The sequence below is a fragment of the Balaenoptera acutorostrata genome, chromosome 1, assembly GCF_949987535.1.
Source record: "Balaenoptera acutorostrata chromosome 1, mBalAcu1.1, whole genome shotgun sequence".
NCBI lineage: Eukaryota > Metazoa > Chordata > Mammalia > Artiodactyla > Balaenopteridae > Balaenoptera > Balaenoptera acutorostrata.
Genome location: NC_080064.1, coordinates 99,336,927 through 99,357,630, shown reverse-complemented (window position 1 = coordinate 99,357,630; position 20,704 = coordinate 99,336,927). Strand labels below are relative to the sequence as shown.

Genomic DNA, 20,704 nt, shown 5'->3' with positions numbered 1-20,704 from the left:
GTAGCTTCCCCAAGATCACACAGCTAGTAAATAACAGAGGCAGGTTCAAACCCAGGCAGTCTGACTTAAAAGTCTGTGTTTTACCTCCAAGATCCACAGCACCCTGAATATAGAAAGCCGGCAACCCTCAGAGGTGCAGTCCCACCCTCCAAATTCCTGCCTCATCATGGGGCAAATCGGTGAAGTAGTCTAGCCACAAGCAGTGAGGGTAGGAGCAACCCTTATGGACACTCTGAGGCACAGCTTCTAAGAGCGAGCCTGAGCGGAGCAGCCCTGGGAAATCCCGGAACAGACACACCAGCCCCGGCAAGTCAGCAAACTTGGAGGCTGCGGACTTGGCATTGGGCTACCTCTTACCCCCACGGTGCACACGGTGACAAGCTCTGCAAATAGCGGCCAGAGCCACGGGACTTAAGAAGAATCCTCATGTGTGCACAGCTTGGAAAGGACACACACGCAGAGCACAGTCATCCATAGGAGCACCATCTTTAAATAGAAAAGATAGCCTGAAATACACCCTGAGCTCACGTGCGCGCACTCTCTCTCTCCCTCTCTCTCCCTCTCTCTCTTCTCTCTCTCTCTCTCTCTCTCTCTCTCTCTCTCTCTCTCTCTCTCTCTCTCTCCAACACACACACGGCCAGGGCCAGCAGGTTGACTAAACAAATGCCTTAGCTGTACTGGTGGCAAAGGAAGGAATTCTAGTGCCCTGGCAGCTCCTAACTTTCAGTTCCTATTTAAAATATCTGAATTGGGAGCATCGACAAGCTCCCAAATTAGCTTTTTAAATAGAAGCTGAGAGTTAAAGGAAAAGCGGCCGTGTCATGGGGGAAAAGCAATTGAGAATCCTGGCCAGGCCAGGCCAGAGGCAGAGAGGGGAAAGGCGAGGCCAGGCAGTGCTGGAAAGATGCAGTGGAGGGCAGGGAGCCCATGGGAGGGCAGTATCTCCAGGCAGTGGTTCCTTCAGCCGCCAGAGTCAAGGGGCCTCCCTTCTGCCCATCACTTGCTCTCTCTCTTATTTTCCAGGTCACCTGGTTGTGAGAAGAGATGGTAAATAAAAACCACACTGGCCTAAACTAGAAATTTAAGTCTTTCATATTTTCCTTCTAGATCTTCTCAACAGAAAGGAGAGTATAGTCTATAGCTACTTTACTTAAATAATGAGATGTGAGCCTGGGAGGAATGGGGCCAGGTGTGTGTGTGTGTTGGGGGAGGGGGAGGGGGATTCGGAATCAATGCCCTGTCTTCAAACAGGGCTGACCAGGCACAAGAGAGAGCACAATTGTCCCGTAAGTATACCTCTCTGGAGGAGGACGATGCCCCCAATCTAACTGTTCCCGGAAACCTCCAAGCTTTGGGGCAGACTCAGCCCTTGAGCTACCCGCAAGATGCAAAACAAAGATGGGAATGCACAAGAGTTCAAACCTGGGCAGAAATAAAGTACCGGGTTTTAACTCTCCCAATTTGGACATGGGGGTGGAGGGCTGAAGGAAACTGCCCTTCCGTGGACCTGCCCACCCAGAGTCTGGGGAACTCCCAGGGGTCAGAGCAGTAGTGAGAAAATTAGCTCTTCCCCGAGGGATGGGAGGAGGGAGGTGGGAGCAGTGCCAAGGCCTTCCCTGAATTCTTCCCCTGTCTGCCAGGGAGCGGCACTGTTGTTAATCATTATTACTGTATGCAAATCAGTATGCAAATCCCACACCTCTCCGGGACTCCTGGCAAATGCTAATAGAGCCCAGGCCCAGCTCTTGAAGGGCCAGTGTACACCTTTCAGAACGACAAGCTGAAGGGGGTTTTGGGGAGAGTGGGTGAATGAGGGGCTCCGAGTTGCCAGGGGCCCACTGGGGATCAGGCCACAGTGACTCACCCCCACCCCTTAATCTAGAAAAGGGCCAAGGGTTCTCACAAGCCAGAAGCCCCGTTTGGACTCGGAGATGTTCTTTCCCAGCCCCCTTCAAGAACACCCTCCCCTTCACCGCACACTTTGCTTTTCCCTCGGTCTCTGTCTTACACCCAGAACTGTGGTCGCTCAAGCCCTGCGTTCCGGTCCCTGCTGAGGCACAGAGCCGCCTCGCCTCCGGAGCGCCAGGCGATTCCGGGTACCCAGGCCGAGATCTCTGGATTCCGGGCACAGGGAAAGCTGGAGCCACGTGGATTGGCAAGGTTCGCGGGGACTGAACCCTCTGCGCACATTGGCAGAGAGTGTAGGAGTCTGGGCCGTATACCACTCTCTCCGGATGCTCCAGGGCTCCATCCGCCCGGCCCTCTGGGCACGTGCCGACTGCCGGCTCCCCATCCTGGGCCAAGGCATCGGGCAGTGGGAATCCATGGGTTTCGGAGAGGGACCGAGGGACTGGGCGGACTTGGGTTGAGAGTTCACGCTCCCAAGACCAGACTTTTGGGTCTGGGTACTGAGTACACGTGGAAGGATAAGAGGGCAAATCCCTACCTTCGGGTCGTGCCCCTCGCGCTCTGGAAGGAAAGCGGCTCTTACATGGGGCAAGGGCATTGTGTGTCCCCCCGAGACCTCTCCAGCTCCGGCCACGGAGCTCAGAGCCGCGGCGAGCCACGAAGCTTGCGCGGTGTCGGGCTCCACCTCCCCAGGTGGCAGGGCTCGGCCGCAAGCAAGTGCTGGTGTCTCGTGGACAGTCGGTGAGAGACACCCAGCTGGGTCCACACACACCCCACGCGCACACACACTGGAGCTCCCTTCCACCTCTCCCCGGGTCCCCAGCACACACGCCCCCGAGCTCACACTCACGCCTACTCCCCGCTCCGCCCCCACCCCCAGGCCGCGCTCACCTTGCCACGCTCACCCCCGGCCCACCCTCGCGGGCACACGCGCTCACACCCGCGTCGGCACACTCCACCACCTCCAGGCACACCCTAGGATTCCTCCACTGGCCTGGGGAGACGCACCAGGCTCTGCCTCGTCTCCCTGCCCCCCACCCTCGCTCACGCGCGCGCCCCTCTACACACACACACACACGCACACACACACACACCCTCTCACGGGGAGTCACTCCCCCTAGCACGCCCTCGCCCTGGGCACCCTCCCGCGGCGAGCCTCCGGGTCCTCATCTCTCCCTTCGCTGCCTGGCGGCCCCGAGCTCTCGAGCCCGGCCTGGAGCCGCTCGGCCGCCGGGAATCGGTAGGGAGACGAGGGCGCAGCCTCGCCGCCTCCCCCGGACTCTCCTCTCCGCCCCGCCCGCGCCGCGCCCCCACCACCTCCCCCTTCGGGAGAGGGACCTCGCCAGGCAGCCGGTGGCCCGCCGGGCTCCTCTCCGCGCGGCGCCAGCAGCGGCGGGGGCAGGGCGCGAGCGAGGGAGCCCGCGAGCCCGCGAGCCCGAGAGCGGAGCGGCGAGGCGGGGAGGGAACGCGCTGCCGAGCCGGGGCTGGAGCGGCGGCGGCGGCGGAGGGAGGGCCCCACGGACAGACAGACGCACGAACGGACCGAGCCAGGGAGGGAGCGAGAGAGACTTCGCCGGCGAGGAGGAGCGGCGCGACCCGCGGCTGCTGGGCGCTTCCCCGCGCTGCTGGGTGCTCGGCGCCTCCGCGGCCCCCGGCTCCCGGCCTCAGCTTCCTCGCGCGCGCGAGGCGCGGGGTGCGGGGCCCGGGGCTCGCTTCGCCGAAGGTAAGAGGGACGCGACCGAGCCTTCAGGAGCCAGGAAGTGCGAGGAGCGCTGCTCCCACGCCTGTTGCTCCGGCTGCCCACGCGGCACCCTCCCACTCCTGCACCCGGGTGGGTGGGCGCTGGGGCGCCGGAAGGATTGGGGGTGGGGCTGGCGCCGTGGGGGAGCAGGCAGCCGGCCCGGGGGCGTCGGTTCCCTTGGGCTGCGGAGCCACCTCCGGGGCAGCTAGGCGCTGTGAGGTTTGGAGGTGGGGTTGTGAACCTCTGCCCTCCTTCCATTGGCCTGCCTTCCCTCGGGGGTGCCAGAGGCAGCGCCACTGGATCCGGCGGCAGGTGGCGACGGATCGCTCTGTCCCCCGCTCCTTGTGAGGGGAGAAGGAGAGAAATGGCTGAGGGTGGAAGCAGGGAGCAGTTTGGGGCGCTTCAGAAAGTTCTCCAGCCGGGCGATCCGGCGGTGTGCCTACCAGAGGCTGGGGGCCCGCACATCTGGTCCTGTCCGACGCCGCTTCCACCCTGCGAGCTCGGGGAAGATCTCTGAGTGACACCGTGGGCCAACGCGGCCCGGGGGAGGCCGTTCCGAAAGACTCACTTTGCGAGATGTTTACACTGGGGATGAGGCGCTGAAGGGACTGGGCAGAGAAGTTACCTGGAATCAACTAAATTCCTGCACTTGCTTAGTGTTGACATTTGAATCGAGTACAAGATGTTCTGCTTTTATCCTGGGCAGCCGTGATATGTCAGCAACAGGCTGAGGTTCCGGACCTGGAATCTGATAGCCAAGAGAAGGCTCGGTTGTATCTCTTAGGAGAGGGTGCCTGAACTTTCTCGCGATCCTAGGTACAATGCGATCTATTTAAGACCTGGTTGCTGTGTGGTGCATGGTGTATTTTGCATGAATGTACAGTGATGGTTAGGTTTGCGCTTTTTTGTACCATTACTTCAAGGGAACCTGGATATTTAATGTCTGTAGAAAGGGAGCCTGGGCCAGCACGAATTCAGTGCAAAACATGTGTATCTTTCCCCATGTGGACATGTTGGCACAGGGGTGGGAATAGATGTGTTTATTTTTCCTTGTCTCTACTTGAATGCAATAAAATGCAAGTACACAAGGGACCCCCAGAGGAAGAAAGATTAGTGGCTTGTTCCCTTTCGCTGTTGAAGAGGCTGGAGGAAAAAACAAGAGTTCAGGAAAGTGCCCTGGCCAGCCTAGGAGTGGCAGTGCCAGAGAAGGGGAGCTCTGTGTGTGTCCCAGGCCTGTACCCCAAGATCCCCAGCTTGGAACCCTGTCAGTTTCATGCCTGCTTATGCAAACCCTGTGGGCACAGGAGAATGCCCCCTGGGTTGTCAGGACCTTCTCCTCCCCCAGACCGGCCCTATTCTGGGCTGAGCGATGTGTCGTAAAATCGTGGAAAGTAAAAGTTTCCAGAGCCTCTCCACACCCAGCTCTCTGCCGAGGTCACTGAAGGGCAGACCTTGGTGACATGACATTTTTGTTGCCTTGTGCCTGTGCTCAGGTTAGGTGTCGATCCCCAGGACAGGCTGCCTTGTCACTTTGCCCACGTTTGACCCTCTACCTCCTCCAGAGAAGTTGGTTAACAGGGCTGCCTTTTTACAGCAGGCGAATATGTTTCCCTTTTCCAGGATTTTTTTTTTTTTTTTTTTTTTTTGCCTGTGTCATTTCAGCACTCACCTGTTTTAAATGTCTCTTCCCCATCCTCCCCCCACCCCCATCTTTCCCACTGTCAAACTCTTCTGCCAAAAACAAAAATAGCTTCAGATTTTTCATTTGTAAGGCGTCCACGTCCTAGTAAAACCTTGGCATTTGAGGCCTGTGCAGTGCCATTGGCTGGAAATGGGGCCGCACTGTTGTGCCTGTTGCAGGAATTCATACCCAGGTCGGCTCCAGGAAGTGTTGGTGCCCATCAGGGGGTGAGCGCTGTGGTGATGGCCTTGGAGAAGCCCTGCTTGAGCCGGGTCATGCCGACAGGGTTTGTGTGGAGGGTATGGCTGGTCTGGCCGTAGGCATGGTATCTGGTGGGGACACTTTTCCTCCCCTTCAAAACTCACACACACACACGCACACACATACACACTCACACAGAAAGTAGCAATGGGGGTAATTCCTCCCTTTTTGGTACCTTTTACCAGGGGAACAGGGCTCGAAGCTCTGGAGACAGCCTAGCTCTTGCCTGGCCTTCTTTTGGAAGATTGTCCTGGATTAATGCATGGCGTCAAAGTTTGGCCTTGGGACCAGAGGCTTTTATGATAGATAGAGAGGGACTGTTCTTCCTACCCCAGCTCTCAATTATTCATCTGAGAGCAGTTGGTAAAATACCCAGGGCCCTTGGAGAAGAGGAGATTGGCATGGGGTGGAGAGCGTAAGGTGATGGGGCTCAGCTTGGTAGAGGAAGGTGGCAGGCAGTGAGGCTTGGGAGTCAGGGTGAAACAGCACTGGGCACCACCCTCTCAGGGTGTACAGCTGCATATCTGGCCCAAGCAGGGTGCTGCAGGGTACCTCTTGGCTCAGTGGTCTCTTACTCTTTGCCACTGGAACCCCTCAAGTTCCTGCCTTTCTGAGCTCCATTCTGGGATAAAGCGGGAATGTTAAGAGTCAGAGGTCCAGGGCCCAGGGTCTGGAGCCTGGCCCTCTTTACCCTCCAGGGGGGTGGCCAGGGGTTCTGTGGATGAACTGGGCCTTTGATTGCCTTGAGTTCTAAGCAATGCAGGTTGTGTGCCCTTTTCTGGGCACTAGCCTCATCAGGCATTCCCAGAACTGCCCTCTAAAAGGAGGCTCAGACTAACTCTGTCCCCACAGCAACAAACCCAGATGCTCTACTTCCTGCTTTGCAGGGGCGACTGCCATGGAGAGGTCTCAGCGAGACCTGAGCTACAGGCTTGATGTCCTGGATCCAGTAGAATCAAGGATTATTTGAGCTAAAGATCTCCTTGTCACTTTCTTGTCCAGTTATCACATTTGACAGATGAGGGTTGTGAGGCCCGGAGGGTAATGGTGGCTTGCTTCCACAAGTTCAGGAGAGAATTGGAACTGGAGTGCAGGGCATCCAGATCCCATGCTTTCTGCTGCCTGGGGACAGGGTGAGGGGAGTATACATCCTGCTCTCTTCCATGGGGACATCAGTATCTGACGATACCTAGGTCAAGAAAGCCATGTTGCAGTGAGCTGATCGGTGGCCTATTGGAAAATTGTCAACTCCCATATACATGGAGCACAGTCACCTTGAAGGAGTCTCAGCTCCTTTTCTGAAACTTGTCAGCATAAATGCCCCTGTCATAGGATTTTTGTGGGATTAATTAACTGTTGCTGTAAAAGTGCTTAAACCAGTGCCCACTGCACGGTCAGTGATCAGTAAATGTTGGCTAAATCTGAATTGGAATTATCTTGTCACCAATGTTTAAATTGTAGGCTTGCTTCCCAAACTTCCCTTGCTCCTTAGAAAAGCTAGCTAAGTGTGTGCTTAGGGACTACAAATTCTCCTAGTAACCTAAAGGAAATACAGGGAGCTATAAGGGTAAATTTCTTGAAGAAAGATATAAAATGCACAGGATGTGTTCCCAAGTCTTCTATCAGCAGCATCAGTGGCATGCGGATTACTCACTGCCGTGGATGAATGATCCCCCTGTTCTTTCCTCAGTTCCCGTAATCAAGAACTCATCAGGCCTGCGCTGTTTTACTCTTCTCTGAGTGGTGACATTTAGAGGAATGTCATTGTCATTCCTGATGCCTACTGTGACACCTGAATCAACCTCCCTTTATGAGGAAGCAGAGGGACCTGTGAATATGCTCCTTAGCATGAAGAGGGGGAAACTGAGGTAGAGATTGGCTCCTTGGGAAAACTCCACTGAGAGCCACAGGGAGTCAGAGGCACTTAAATTGGGTTCATTTTATTCAGATCTATCTTCAGAGTTTACTGAGTGTTTGCAGAGAGAATGCCCACCCTTGAAAACCCCTGATAGGCACGGCATAGAGTAAAATCGATGGACTGCAAACGACATCTATATAATCTGGGTTCCCACCTACCATCAGTAGGTTGAGCACTGACTACAGTACCTCCTGAGTTGTCATGTAAATGTTGAGGTATCATGGGCTTTACCCTTAAGGAGCTTAGTGTGGGATGGGGAAAGCAGGGAAGAGACATGGCTATACCCTCAAACCCCACGTTGAAACTGCCTGGGTTTAAATCTCTCTGCTTAATTATTACATCCTTTAGCCAGTTATACCTCCTCATACTTCATCTTTCTCACCTGCAAAATGGGGACGACAGTGGTGTCTGCCCCCTAGGGGTGTTGGTGGGGTGGATTGAGGTGGTCCATGTAAGCATGCAGTACTGTGCTGGCTGGCAGTCAGCCCTCAGTAAACATCAGCTACTGTTCTTCTTACAGGAAGACCTTGAGAAGCAGTGTAGCACAGCACCTTAGGGCATGTGGCGTGGGGTCAGACTGCCCGAGGTGGGATCCCCATTCTGCCCCTTTCCAGCTGGCAGACTGCTGAATTTCAGACTTCTTGCTGGGGTTGCTGTGAGGAGTACATGAGATGATCCACAGGAGACAGTGCAGTGCCTGGCATAGAGTCAGTGCTCAATTATTGTTGGCCATGATGATTAATAAGACACTCAGAGAGTGTCTGTAATCCAGGCGAGAGGGTGATAGGTGCTAGGGAAGAGGGGCAAACAAAGTGCCGAGAGCCCAGAGGAGGAGAGAATTTCAGAGTGGGGAGAGGAAGGCGCATCACAGAGAGAGTGAGGCACAGGTGGTATTGTAACAGGAGGGCTGGGTGAAGGGGAAGGATATTCCCAACAGAAAGGAAGAGTGCCCACAGACAGAACCCACAAGGGCTGCGCATGAGCCCGTCTGTGGTCTAGGATGGGTGCGTGGGACATGGGGCTGGAATGATAAACCAGGATCCGTTTATGGAAATGCCAGAATGCCGCCAAAGAGTTCGGACTTGATTTTGTAGGCTGTGGGGAAATCTTGCTTAGGGAGATTACCCTGAGCAGAATGGATTTACTGGGAACAGGAGAAACAGGGTCGGGGAGGGGGGGAGATGAGAGACAAGCAGGCCAGTGGGAAGGAGGCCTGAAGGAAGTGAGGCCTTAATGAGGGCAGTAGAGCTCCTGTCTCATTTTTGGCACCTCTTTGGGTGGAGCAGTGAAGAAGATGGCCAAGGCGACAGGCCCGGGGTTAGGAATGCTGTGAACAAAAGGTGGAGAGCAGCTTTTTTGCAGGGAGGTAGACTCAGCTGACACCTGTCCAGTTTCAGAGGCATCCAGGTGGGAAAGTCCGTGGTGGCTCAGGAATGAGAGGGGGTAGAGATCTGGAAAACCTAGAAGAGTTGGGAGTCAGGAGAAGCAAGCAGAGTTACAAGAAAAGATGAAGATCAAATCCCATTACAAGACTCACCCTCTGCCTCATTTCTTTAAACCAGCTGAATTCCAGAGGGTCCAAATAATTCTGAGTCTGGATTGGTTCTGTGTGATCAGTTTAGGATTTGAGAAAATGAGTGTCAACCCCAAACAATTTCCTGTTGCTGTTACGCGTGTTTCTGTGTCACCACATGTCTCCCCACAGATGGTATACATTTGGGATTGCAGAGTCATTTCACTATCATCTTTAAAAAGCCAGATTTGGGAAGGTAAATCTGTTTCCCAAAGCCAAATATAATTCTCCGCGCCACTGTTCCCTCCATCCACGCAGGTGATGGGGAAGTGTGTACTCAGCGTGGCTCAGAGAGCAGTGAGTGAAGGGCCGAGGTGGCCCAGCCCTGGGGGAATCTCTGAGGGTGGAGAGAGGCCAGGTGAAAGAGGCTGGCTTGGGAAAGAGTATTGTTATATAACCCGAGGGAGTTATGGATGGTGGGCAGATGGAGACGGGAGGCGAGGAGTCTGGAGATGGCAATAAGCGTGGATCAGCTTCCTCTGGGAGGGAGAGGGACAATGCATGGAAGGCAGGTGAACCAAGAATCCAAGAGTCCTTTGCAAGGTGGGGGAGGAACCCCAGCTTCACAGCTTCTGCCACATCTTTCTATTATGGCTCTGAGGGCGTGATTAGACACGAGGTTGCTGGATGTCCCAGAGTAGCCCTCCACCAGAGTCAGCCTTCTCCATGGGACTCGGGGAAAGAACTCCACCAAATCCTGGGTCTACTGTGGTCACCTGCCATCTCAGAGAATTGTCCAGACCTGGGCAGCCCCAGCCTCCTCACCCATGAAGAGTGGAAAGAATGTGTTTACCTGATCTCCCTCATCCACATGCCATTCCTGATTACCCTAGTGGGTGAAGAGAGAAATAAAAATTAGCATGTTTATCCCACTTTTAAATTCATTTAATGAGAACTCATTTACCCTCTCCCAATTTAAATTCGTAATAATGCCATAACCTTTCGGAGCTGATTATTACCCACGTCTTTCCAGATCTTTCTGCTAAAGACGCTTTCCCTCCAAATGCTCCTGAGCCCTCTTGGAACTTGACAGTTTGTCAGGCAGTCAACAAATTCTGGTGATCCCACACTGCTGCACGGCCCGGTGGGTGCTAGGTGCTCTCCCGGTGAAGGGAGGGGAAAGAATCAAGTCCCCTCTCTTTGGTGGTGACTTCAGTTCCATTAATTTGCCTTCCAGACTGTTGCTCTTTCACTTACCAATGACCCTTCCCTGTGTCCCATTTCCCACCGGGGGGCCAATCAGGGACTCACTGGTTCTCCGCTCTCTCTTCCTGTCTCCAGGGGTCGCTGAACTAACTCTCAAGCTGGTGTGCGGGGTGGCGGAGCAGTGGCCGCCCAAGAGCTGGAGTCACCATGGCGGCCGGAGTCGCAGCCTGGCTGCCTTTCGCGCGGGCTGCGGCCATTGGGTGGATGCCGGTGGCCAACTGCCCCATGCCCCTCGCCCCGGCAGACAAGAACAAGCGGCAGGATGAACTGATCGTTCTCAACGTGAGCGGGCGGAGGTTCCAGACGTGGCGGACCACGCTGGAGCGCTACCCGGACACACTGCTGGGCAGCACGGAGAAGGAGTTCTTCTTCAACGAGGACACCAAGGAGTACTTCTTCGACCGGGACCCAGAAGTGTTCCGCTGCGTCCTCAACTTCTACCGCACAGGCAAGCTGCACTACCCGCGCTACGAGTGCATCTCCGCCTACGACGACGAGCTGGCTTTCTATGGCATCCTGCCCGAGATCATTGGCGACTGCTGTTACGAGGAGTACAAGGACCGCAAGAGGGAGAACGCCGAGCGGCTCATGGACGACAACGACTCGGAGAACAACCAGGAGTCCATGCCCTCCCTCAGCTTCCGCCAGACCATGTGGCGGGCCTTCGAGAACCCTCACACCAGCACGCTGGCCTTGGTCTTCTACTACGTGACTGGCTTCTTCATTGCCGTGTCGGTCATCACCAACGTGGTGGAGACGGTGCCGTGTGGCACGGTGCCGGGGAGCAAGGAGCTGCCGTGTGGCGAGCGCTACTCGGTGGCCTTCTTTTGTCTGGACACCGCCTGCGTCATGATCTTCACGGTGGAGTACCTCCTCCGGCTGTTCGCGGCGCCCAGCCGCTACCGCTTCATCCGCAGCGTGATGAGTATCATCGACGTGGTGGCCATCATGCCCTACTACATCGGCCTGGTAATGACCAACAATGAGGACGTGTCGGGCGCCTTCGTCACGCTTCGGGTCTTCCGCGTCTTCAGGATCTTCAAGTTCTCCCGCCACTCCCAGGGCTTGCGGATCCTGGGCTACACCCTGAAGAGCTGTGCCTCTGAGCTCGGCTTCCTCCTCTTCTCCCTCACCATGGCCATCATCATCTTTGCCACTGTGATGTTTTATGCTGAGAAGGGCTCCTCCGCCAGCAAGTTCACGAGCATCCCGGCCTCTTTTTGGTACACCATCGTCACCATGACCACACTGGGGTAAGTCCTGCTCTGTTGGACTGGAGAAGGGCGGAGGTTGGATTGACGATGACGCTTTGGATGGTATCAGGATTGGGCAGAGGAGGATGGAGTCGCTTCTCCAAGTTGTAGGAGCAAGGGAAGCCCCTCATCAGAAGAGGAAGGCACATGAATGATTTGCTTGGGGAGGACAGAAGTCTCGGAGTTGAGTTTTCTTTTGGGGGGGCATGTATTTTACAAAACACGGAAAATTAAATCACCATTTATTTTTTTCAGCCATGCCTTCTGTGTATGTGTGTGTGGTGAGGGAGAGGTGAGTGGTGATTGCTGCATGCTTATATGCATCTGTGCTTGAAAGGGCTGCCTTGAGGAGAAAAACAGCGTAGCAGGAAGGAAGAAGACAGTGAGAAGTTCAGCGAGTGTTGTCAGGAGGGTACAGATTTCCATTAGCAGAAGACACCTAGAACACTCTTTGGATCCTTCCTGCATTTCTCCTTTGTCGTGTATTTGCAGGCTGTTTTCTCTTTTGCCTTACTTTTCTTCTCTGCTGCCACAGATGCTCAAGGGTTCAGTAGCTCTGAACAGACTTTCTCTAAGGGACTCTGAACTTGGGTTTTCTGCAAAGTGGGGCACCTGATTTGTTTTTTCTCACTGAAGGAACAGCAGTCTTGCTTTTTCAGCCTGACTTTGTGATGGAATGATGCGGCCTTCCTGGCGATTGTGAGATGTTCTGAATGGATCATGTGGTCAGACACAGTGGCAGCAATATCATCAGAGGGAGGGAGAGGCGCTCAGCGAGGTCACAGGTGACTCTGTCTCTTCCATCTCCCCGAGGTCCCCTCTGCAGCTGAGGTCACCAAAATGTATTTGCGGTACTGGGATGTGAAGATTTCCATCAGAGGATGGGGGGTGAGGAAGCAGATTACAATCTTCACCCTAACAGGATTAGGGCCAATGAAGGCAGCTTTACGGAGACGTGTATTTCTTAGGGGTTGCTGCTTCAGCCATTGCAACTCATTGAGGCTAATGCAGAATCCCTTCACGATTCATATGCTGGGTCTATATTTGCTTAGGCCAGGAAGCGTTATATTGCTGATGGAGAATTCATGAAGCTTTTTATTTGGTGTTTGACAATTCGGTTCGTGGCGTTCTGGTGATTCAATTTTTTTTTTCCTGGCTGAAACCCTGTGACACTGGTATCGGTTTTTCCATAGCGCCGCACGTGCTTATTGGGAATGACTGAGCAGGTGATGGGACCTTTTAAAATGATTACATTTGTCATTCTGCCACATGGGAGGGAGTAGCAAGGGGGAGGGCGAGGGGTGTCACTGTCCACGATGGGGGCATTCCATTCACCTCTGTCCGTCTGACAGAGGCCACCCTGCCCCTTCCTCCCTTTCCAACACACACGCAGGCTCCAAATAGCTGCTCCCACCCAGATGGGCAAGAAAGTCTGGTCCTTTGACCTTGCCTCTCTTGGCTCAGCGGGTGGATGTGGCTTCCTGGCACAGTGGAATATTTAGGGATTAAAATGGGCTGGAGAGCTGGCCATGTGTCATGGAGAAGGAAGCACATTTGCTGCTTCTGTGCTAACCTGACCATCCCTTCGCTTTCCTGAAAGGGACCGCTCCCATGGCCAGGACCTCCATGGCTGCGCTCTGACATGGCTCTGACTGTCCAGTGCCCTCAAGTGCCCCTTGGTGGGACTCATGACACCAGAGTGATGCCTCAGGACCACCATGGGGAGAAAACAGGACAGACGGATGGGGTCAGAGTTACAGTGGGACCGTTTCAGAGGAGATCAGTGGAAACTTCAGGGACCACCTGCCCGTTACTTTTTATTAGTATAACAGCCTATGTGTGTCTACTATGTGTCAGCAGTGTGCTGAGCACTTTGCATATGTTATCTCTTCAAGTCTTCGCAATAGCCTTGCAGGGTAGGAAAGATTCTATACAACTCTGAAGATGCAGCAGCCGAGGCTCAGAGAGGTTAAGTGAATACCTGTAGTCACATAGCTGCTAAGGGGCAGTGCTGCTTTGCAAATACCAGTCTGGCTGTCTCCAGGACCCTTTCTCTTCTCATTCCCCCCTCTACTTGTTTCCGTACCATCAGGACCCGTAGGTGGAAATCAGCCCTTCAGAGTTATTTTTTTTATTATGGCCTCAGGGTGTCATAGTCTATTCTAGTCATATCACTATTGAAGAAAGAAAGCATCAGTGCAGTGAGTACTACAGACACCTCACTAGGCACACAGGGAATTTATAAATAAAACATTTCCTTCTGGCCAGTTTAAGTTCTGCCTTGGAAGTTAATGGCTGCTTTCATGGCAAAATCCAGTGTTTTACTGTCATTGGGGAGACCAGTGATTTCCTTTAGCCTTCACTCTGTAGAATCAAGGTCGAGTCCAGTGTCAGGGGGTGGACAGTCATGGCTTCACATTTATTTTTGGGAATGCGGGAGGGGCAAAGCAAGAAGACTCTGCCAGAGAGTGAGACAAAGAGGAAGGGCAGGATACCTGCGTGGGAAGAAGCATGCTCCCCCTGACTGTGGGCACTGTGGACTCCTCACCCTTCCCTTCCCCGTGCATCAAGACGTCTAGCCTCGGCGAGGAAAGACTCACGGGCAAGAACAAGAAAAGAAGCCTTTTAGTTATATCTTCCTTAACCTCAGTTAAGTAACGGGAAAGCCGGCTTTTTCTTCCCTTCCACCCTGGCTGGTGTCGCCCAATGCTGGATTGGGCTGCTTTGACTTTGACCTGAGTTGGCAGTGGGAACCATCGCCAGGCTCACTGCTCAGCTATACACAGCAGGTGTTTGGCAAAAAACACTTTTAAATGGATGGGGCAATGCGAATGGGGCTCCTTTTCCATTTGCTTGGTCTGATACGGTTCTCAGTCCCTTCCAGACCCGCCTGTCCTCTCTCTAAGGTGGACCCAAGATTTGTGTCTGCCCCAGCCCTGGCCCCAGGGAGAGAGGACGGCAGCCTTCACGCGGTGTGTGGTCCCCGCTGACTGGTGTGCTCTGCCGCATTGTGTGGGTCTTCTTGCACTTATTGGAGGTCTTACCCACCAGACCCTGGAAACCTTTCCTCTCCTCGGCTGGTTTCTGTCCTGAGCTCATTCACTGGCTAGTTGTAAGCTTGTTCGACCATTCCAGAAAGGCTGTCTTTTGCTTTCTCTTCACTGGCATTTAAGCCCCAAGTGACTGTGCGATACCAAGGGCCAGTGTTCTGCCACGTTCCATGTTCTGTCCGGTTGCTTCCAACAATTCCCAGCAGACTCCTAGTTCTTCCAGTCTCCAGACCCTCCCTGCCCAAACCTTCCCTTGCTTCCTATTTCCAGTCTGGAGAGACTGTCTTGAGTTCCTTCGCAGAGCAGGGCTGACTGACTGGCCGAGGGCTGACGTGCCGAGTGAAGGAGTTCGCTCTTCCTGGCTCTGGTTGCCATCTCTGCCTGCTTTCCCAGGATCCGCTGATGAGTTTCAGGTGTCCTCCAGGGAGGGATCTCCTGGGGCCAATTATTCCCATTTATTTAATTTCTCAAAATACCTGAAGCACACAGGACAATAACAGCCCAGCTGCCACCAACGCTTGAGGATGGCTTTCCTTTGCCACCTCCTTTGCTGGTGGGAAAGACACCTGTGCCCAGCCCAGGGTTCCCTTGTGCCCCCTTAACAGCTGAGCTCCCACATTCACCATTAAAGGATTAATTTCCGTGCTCATAATGGATGCTGTAAATAAAATAAATCCTCAGTTATCTCAGTTAACAGAGGGAAGGGATAATACAGAACTCCCAATATTAAATAAGACCAGCACATCGAGTTTGGGAATGTATTATATGTCACAGACTTTTTCAAAGCAGGTTTTCCCTCTTCATTTTATTTGACTTTGCTTGACATCACCATTGGGCGGACTGCCTGGGCCAGTCCGTGGGTGAAGCTCACGTGGGGCATGGGGAAGAGGGGAGGAAAGCTTTGTGAGCAAGCATCCGCAGGGCCACGGAGGACCAGCTCCAGGCCTGGATGGGGTGGGGCTGCTCTTGGATATCTTAGGGAGGGGGCGTTCGACACGGGAAGGGCAGGGAACAGAGGAGCAGCGTCGCTCCTGATGAGGTGGCCCGCTGCTGCCTGGTTGGCTTGGCTATGTAATTGAGACTGGCAGCCTGTCTTCACGCCGTGTCCTGAGATGAGAGAGCTTTTGACAGTGTCCAAAAATCACTTTAACGAAAACAGAATCGATTTTTACTTCTTCCAAGCAAAAGCAGCCTCCAGATGATTTGCATTTCCCTTTAAAGCATAATCCCGGAAGGGTCCTGCCTGAGGTTTCCGGAGACTGGGAGCCCGGCCTTGGAGAGCAGCACAGGCACTCCACAGAATGGGGTACTTGATCAGGCTCCCCCAGTGGAGACAACCAGAGGTGTGGTTTTGTTAACCCTTCAATTCCTGAAATTCTGGCTGCACCATCATTCGCTGCCTCTGGGGGGCCCACCAACCCTCCTCCCACCTTCCAAATGCCTTGGTGTGGGACACTGGCCAAACGGTGGCCACCTTTGACTGTGGTGGGTCCCTGCCCAGGGAGATTTGATCAGAGTGCACTTACTGGGAATAAATGACCTCAGGGTCTTTTCTTGGTTTGACTTTAAAAAAAAAAAAAAAAATTAATTAATTAATTTATTTTTGGCTGTGTTGGGTCTTCGTTTCTGTGCAAGGGCTTTCTCCAGTTGCGGAGAGCGGGGGCCACTCTTCATCGCGGTGCGCGGGCTTTTCACTGTCGCGGCCCCTCCCGTTGCGGAGCACAGGCTCCAGACGCGCAAGCTCAGTAGTTGTGGCTCACGGGCCCGACCGCTCCGCGGCATGTGGGATCTTCCCAGACCAGGGCACGAGCCCATGTGCCCTGCATTGGCAGGCAGATTCCTAACCACTGCGCCACCAGGGAAGCCCGGTTTGACATTTCTTAACCAACAGTTTTCTGGTGCTGAAATTCCTAAGAGTAGAAACCTGCATCCCAACAAGGAATCATTCATTCATTCAACATTTACTGGGTGCCTACTGTGTACCGGGCAGCATGGTAGGCTCTGAGAATACACAGGCACTATGATGGTATGTCAGCCCTACATAAGGTACAGACAAAATGAATTGAATGAGACTCAGTTCTCTTCCTTTGAACCAAAACAAGAGAGGGTGGGAAGAGCAGTAGACCAAGGTCAGAAAAGAGGCTTTTACTCACACTCCTCCCGTCACCCAGAGACTACCCTTCACTCTGCTCTGTGTCTGGCTAACCCCCGTCACCCTTTGAGACAGCCCACATCGTCTCCTCCAGGAGACCTTCCCAGCCCTCCAGGAGCTCCGTGCCCCTCCTCCCGCCTCCCACTGCAGCCCCTGCATACCTCTGTCTTGCCAGTTGCCACATTTTATTAACTTTATTTGTTTATGTGTCTTTCCCCCAGGATATGAGCTCCTCAAGGGCAGGTCTCTATTCCAAAGATCGTGGTATGATCCATGCCTAGCACAGGGTCTGATATGTATTAGGCCTCCATATATATCTGTTCAGCCAAACAGGTTTGTACCCCAGCTTACCCATCTTCAGACTTCTCACTTGTTAACCATCTCCTGCCCATTGTGAGAACCAATGAAAGTGCTATCTGAATGTTGGTTATATGGTCATGTCCGACAGGATATTTGTGGGTGGGTGGAGATGGGGAGACCAAGCAGGGCATTCTCTGGTCCTGAGGTCAGCCTAACAGAGTTGGGGCTTTCTTGCAAGGGAAGTTGAAGCCTTTGTCTTTCACTATTGGCTACTTGGCCAGGCTTCCCACTGCAGACTCTGGGGCAGGGAGGAGCACAAAGAGAGCCATAAATAAGCCCCCCTACCCATGAAGTATCCCTCCATTCGATTATTTATTCAACAGATATTTGAGTAGCTACTAGGCTCTGGGGATACAGCATCAAAGAAAACAACCCCTGATCCAGTGGAGCTTACATTCTAGTGAAGGAAAACAGACAGTAAATAGAAAAATACATACATACATACATGTGTCCTATCAGGCAGCAATTCATGCTGCAGAGAAAAATAAAGCATGATGTGAGAAATTGGGGGTGCTGAGTGTGAGACGGGGTAGAGCAAGGGAGAGTTGCTATTTTAGATGAGAAGGTTAAGATAGGCCTCTCAGATAAGGTTACGTTTGAGCAGAGACCTGAAGGAATGTGGGTTTCTTGGGGAAGAGCATTCCAGGCAGACGGAACAGCAAATGCAAAGGCCATTAGGCAGGAGGGACCTTGGTGCACTATTCTTGGAAGGGCAAGAAGGCGCTTATGGTCCAGCCCCAAGAGCAGGTAGCGGGAAGCAGCTCATGCAGGGCCCTTATGATCACCTCAAGGACTTGGCCCTTTGCCTTTCACTAATCTGCTTAGAATGGGAAGCCTCTGGAGAGTTTTGAGTAGACCTGACTCATGTCTTAAAAGGATCCCTCTGGGTCCTGGGTAGTGAATATATTGTATGGGAGAAGCTACCACAATAATCCAGGCAGGAGATGATGGTGGCTGGGATCTAGGGTGGTGGTGGCAGTGGAGAGGGGAGAAGGGAGAGATTCCGCATGAATTTGAAGGTAGAGGCCACACGACACACATGCTGGTCCTGCTGTCAGCCTGCCAGCTGAAAGCTTCACCAGCTGCCATGGCAGAGAACTGGCCTGAAGACATGTTCCTAAAGACCTCCACCGCTGGGAGAAACATTTCACAAGAAGCGGCCTCAAGGGCCTGCAGGATAGCTACCAGACTCTGGCACAGAACGGACAAGCCCCATAGGCCGAGCTGGATGGCCAGCTGAGAGCAGGGCTGGGCTGAACTGGCAGTCAGTGGCAGCATCTGCACCTGATTGAGGTTGTCTTCAACCCAGGCAGAATTTCCCTAGCACCTGCCAAGGGCTGGGCACCTCCATGCGGGGACGATCTTGGCTCAGAAACTGAAAGGGAGAGGCCAGTCTCAGAGTCAGCAGCTATGGTAGCTGCTGGCACAGAGGGGCAAGCGGAGGGCTTCAGGGCTACGGAGGAGGGAGAGGTGAATTCCCACGGGTGGGATGTGAGCTTTGACATTCTTCACACCAGAGTCACCACATTAGATTGCTCTTCTGATCCAACAGTTCAAATTGCTGCGATTTTCGGAAAGGGATTTCCACGCTGATGCCCATTTCACAGCTCTCTTCCGGAATCTCTCAAAATCAATCTCTCTCTCTCTCTGTTTGGTTTTGTTTGCGTTTCCCTCTTTAAACGTACCCATAAACACAAACATGATTCTTCCTGAGGAGCAGCAATTATTCTGCCTGAAAATAGTGTAAATAAAAGGCATCCTGGCCCTCTGTCTCCCCAGGGGAGGGGCAGAACCCCTTGGTAACTACATGGGGATTTTTGTCTCTCTCACCCAGGTGGGAGCGCCTGTCCCAAGCCACGCAGGGCTCTTGGCCACATGCCCTCATGGCCGGGAGCTACTCCCGGGCAAGGAGAGGAGCAGAGACTTCTCTGTGAGTCCCCCCATGCCCTGTCCTCAGACAGGTGGTCTCCTCCAGGAAGCTGACACTCTAGTCACATCTTAGGAGTTCATCCTTTGTGATGACCAAGTCAGTTTTTCTTTCCTGGGAAGTGGGGACCAGGCCCTTAGCAATCTCTTTTGGAAGGAGTGTATAGTAGTGAATTCAAACCAACTTTGAATGGGGACTTGTTTGTGACGAGGAGGAAGGAGTTACCACAATGCCTTCAAGAACCCATAGTTCTCGACCAAAAGGCTCACGTACTGTGGCCTCCAGGTCAAGGCCAGTGCTCCTGCCTCTGTCCAGACTGCTTTTCTCAGACCAGAACGTAGGCCTCTTCTCCCCAGCCCCAGCTCTCTCCACCCAGCTCGATGCAAATGATGGGTTGGTGGGAAGGGGCCTGCTGGGGAGGGAAGATAACTCAGCCTTTGCTGACCATGGCTGGATAGAGGGAGATTGCATCTGGCTCATGTAATCATATTCCGGGTGTCAGGACTCGAATGAGTGTCATTAAACTGAATCAGAAAAATCGTTTTAATATAAGTGCCACCTCACACACAAGCTAGTTGATGGAGAAGTGCATGGGGCTGGGGACGCCTCCTTTGTAATGCGATGCCGTAAAATCCCATCACCTTCATTATTTCCCACCGAGCCAACACATCATAATGCCCATGAGCGGCAGAACAGCTTGAATTTAATATACAGAAAGTCCAATCAAACAATAAATGGATGGAACTATATAAAGAAACCATTTTCTGGGAGGCTGGCTCCATTCTCTGGGATTCAGCTCCCTGACACGTGAAATGTGCATCAATTTTCCCCAACTGATGCAGCTGCTGAATCACCACATTTGATATTTGTTTGCTTCAGAAGGAGAAGAGGGGAACTTTCCCCCCTACATTATCTAGCTATCAATGCAAAATTGCAAATCTCATTTTCTTTGATTTGCATACAGTGGTTCCCCGTGGCACAGCAAGCCACCCTCCTATTACCAGCAAGACTGGAAACACAGCCCTCCCTCCATCCCAGAACCTTACTCAGTCCCGGGGGCACTTTGTCATCATCTTTAAACAAAATCCAACTCTGGACCCAGAGTGGGCTGTTAGGGGGCTGGGACATCCCTACCCTTGCAATCATCTGAAAGAAACTGGCCAAACCCCGGGCCATGCTGACAAACCCCAAGTTCCTGTGATGCCCTAATCGTCCAGTCTTGCCTTCAAGGTTGTATAGAGCGGATATTTCCTTCTGGACCAGATTCCTCCCACCAGCACAGTCCTCCATCTCCCCTTCCATCCCTGTTACCCAGCCAGTTATTGAGAGGCTGTAAACGCAACTAGCAACCCGATCAGCCAAACAAAATTAAAAAGGCAAATCAGTTCCTTAAAAATCATACAGTACTTGTCAAAGACTGATGGAAATCATGTTTTTATGATTCTGGTGTGGGATTCTCTCCAACGCTGTTTTTCCAACGGGATGGATAACTGAGAGTTAACCATAATTACAGGCTTATAGCTGCTGAGAAGTATCATTAGTTTATTTTTACTTCTTCCTGGTCACACATATTTAAACAGGAGAAAAAAAAAAAAAACCTCAGGAGGATTCAGGTAAACTGAATGATATCAAAACCATGGACAGCATAAATCTCGATTCAGTTCAACAAACATT

The 20,704-nt window shown here is 53.0% G+C and overlaps 1 protein-coding gene across 3 annotated transcripts in view; it reads left to right on the top strand.

Moving 5' to 3' along the window:
* The first annotated feature begins 2,827 nt into the window (after positions 1–2,827).
* Positions 2,828–20,704, top strand: part of KCND3 (potassium voltage-gated channel subfamily D member 3) — a 229,209-nt gene continuing 211,332 nt past the window's right edge. The window contains exons 1-2 of one of the 3 annotated variants that reach the window (XM_007169401.2): positions 2,828–3,631; positions 10,364–11,541. In XM_007169401.2, coding sequence (XP_007169463.1) covers positions 10,436–11,541 — 1,106 coding nt within the window. In that variant the 5' untranslated portion in view covers positions 2,828–3,631; positions 10,364–10,435. Of the gene's footprint in view, positions 3,632–4,026; positions 4,466–10,363; positions 11,542–20,704 lie in introns of those variants that run through there. The other 2 variants (XM_007169399.2, XM_007169400.2) reach the window with 2 other exon arrangements.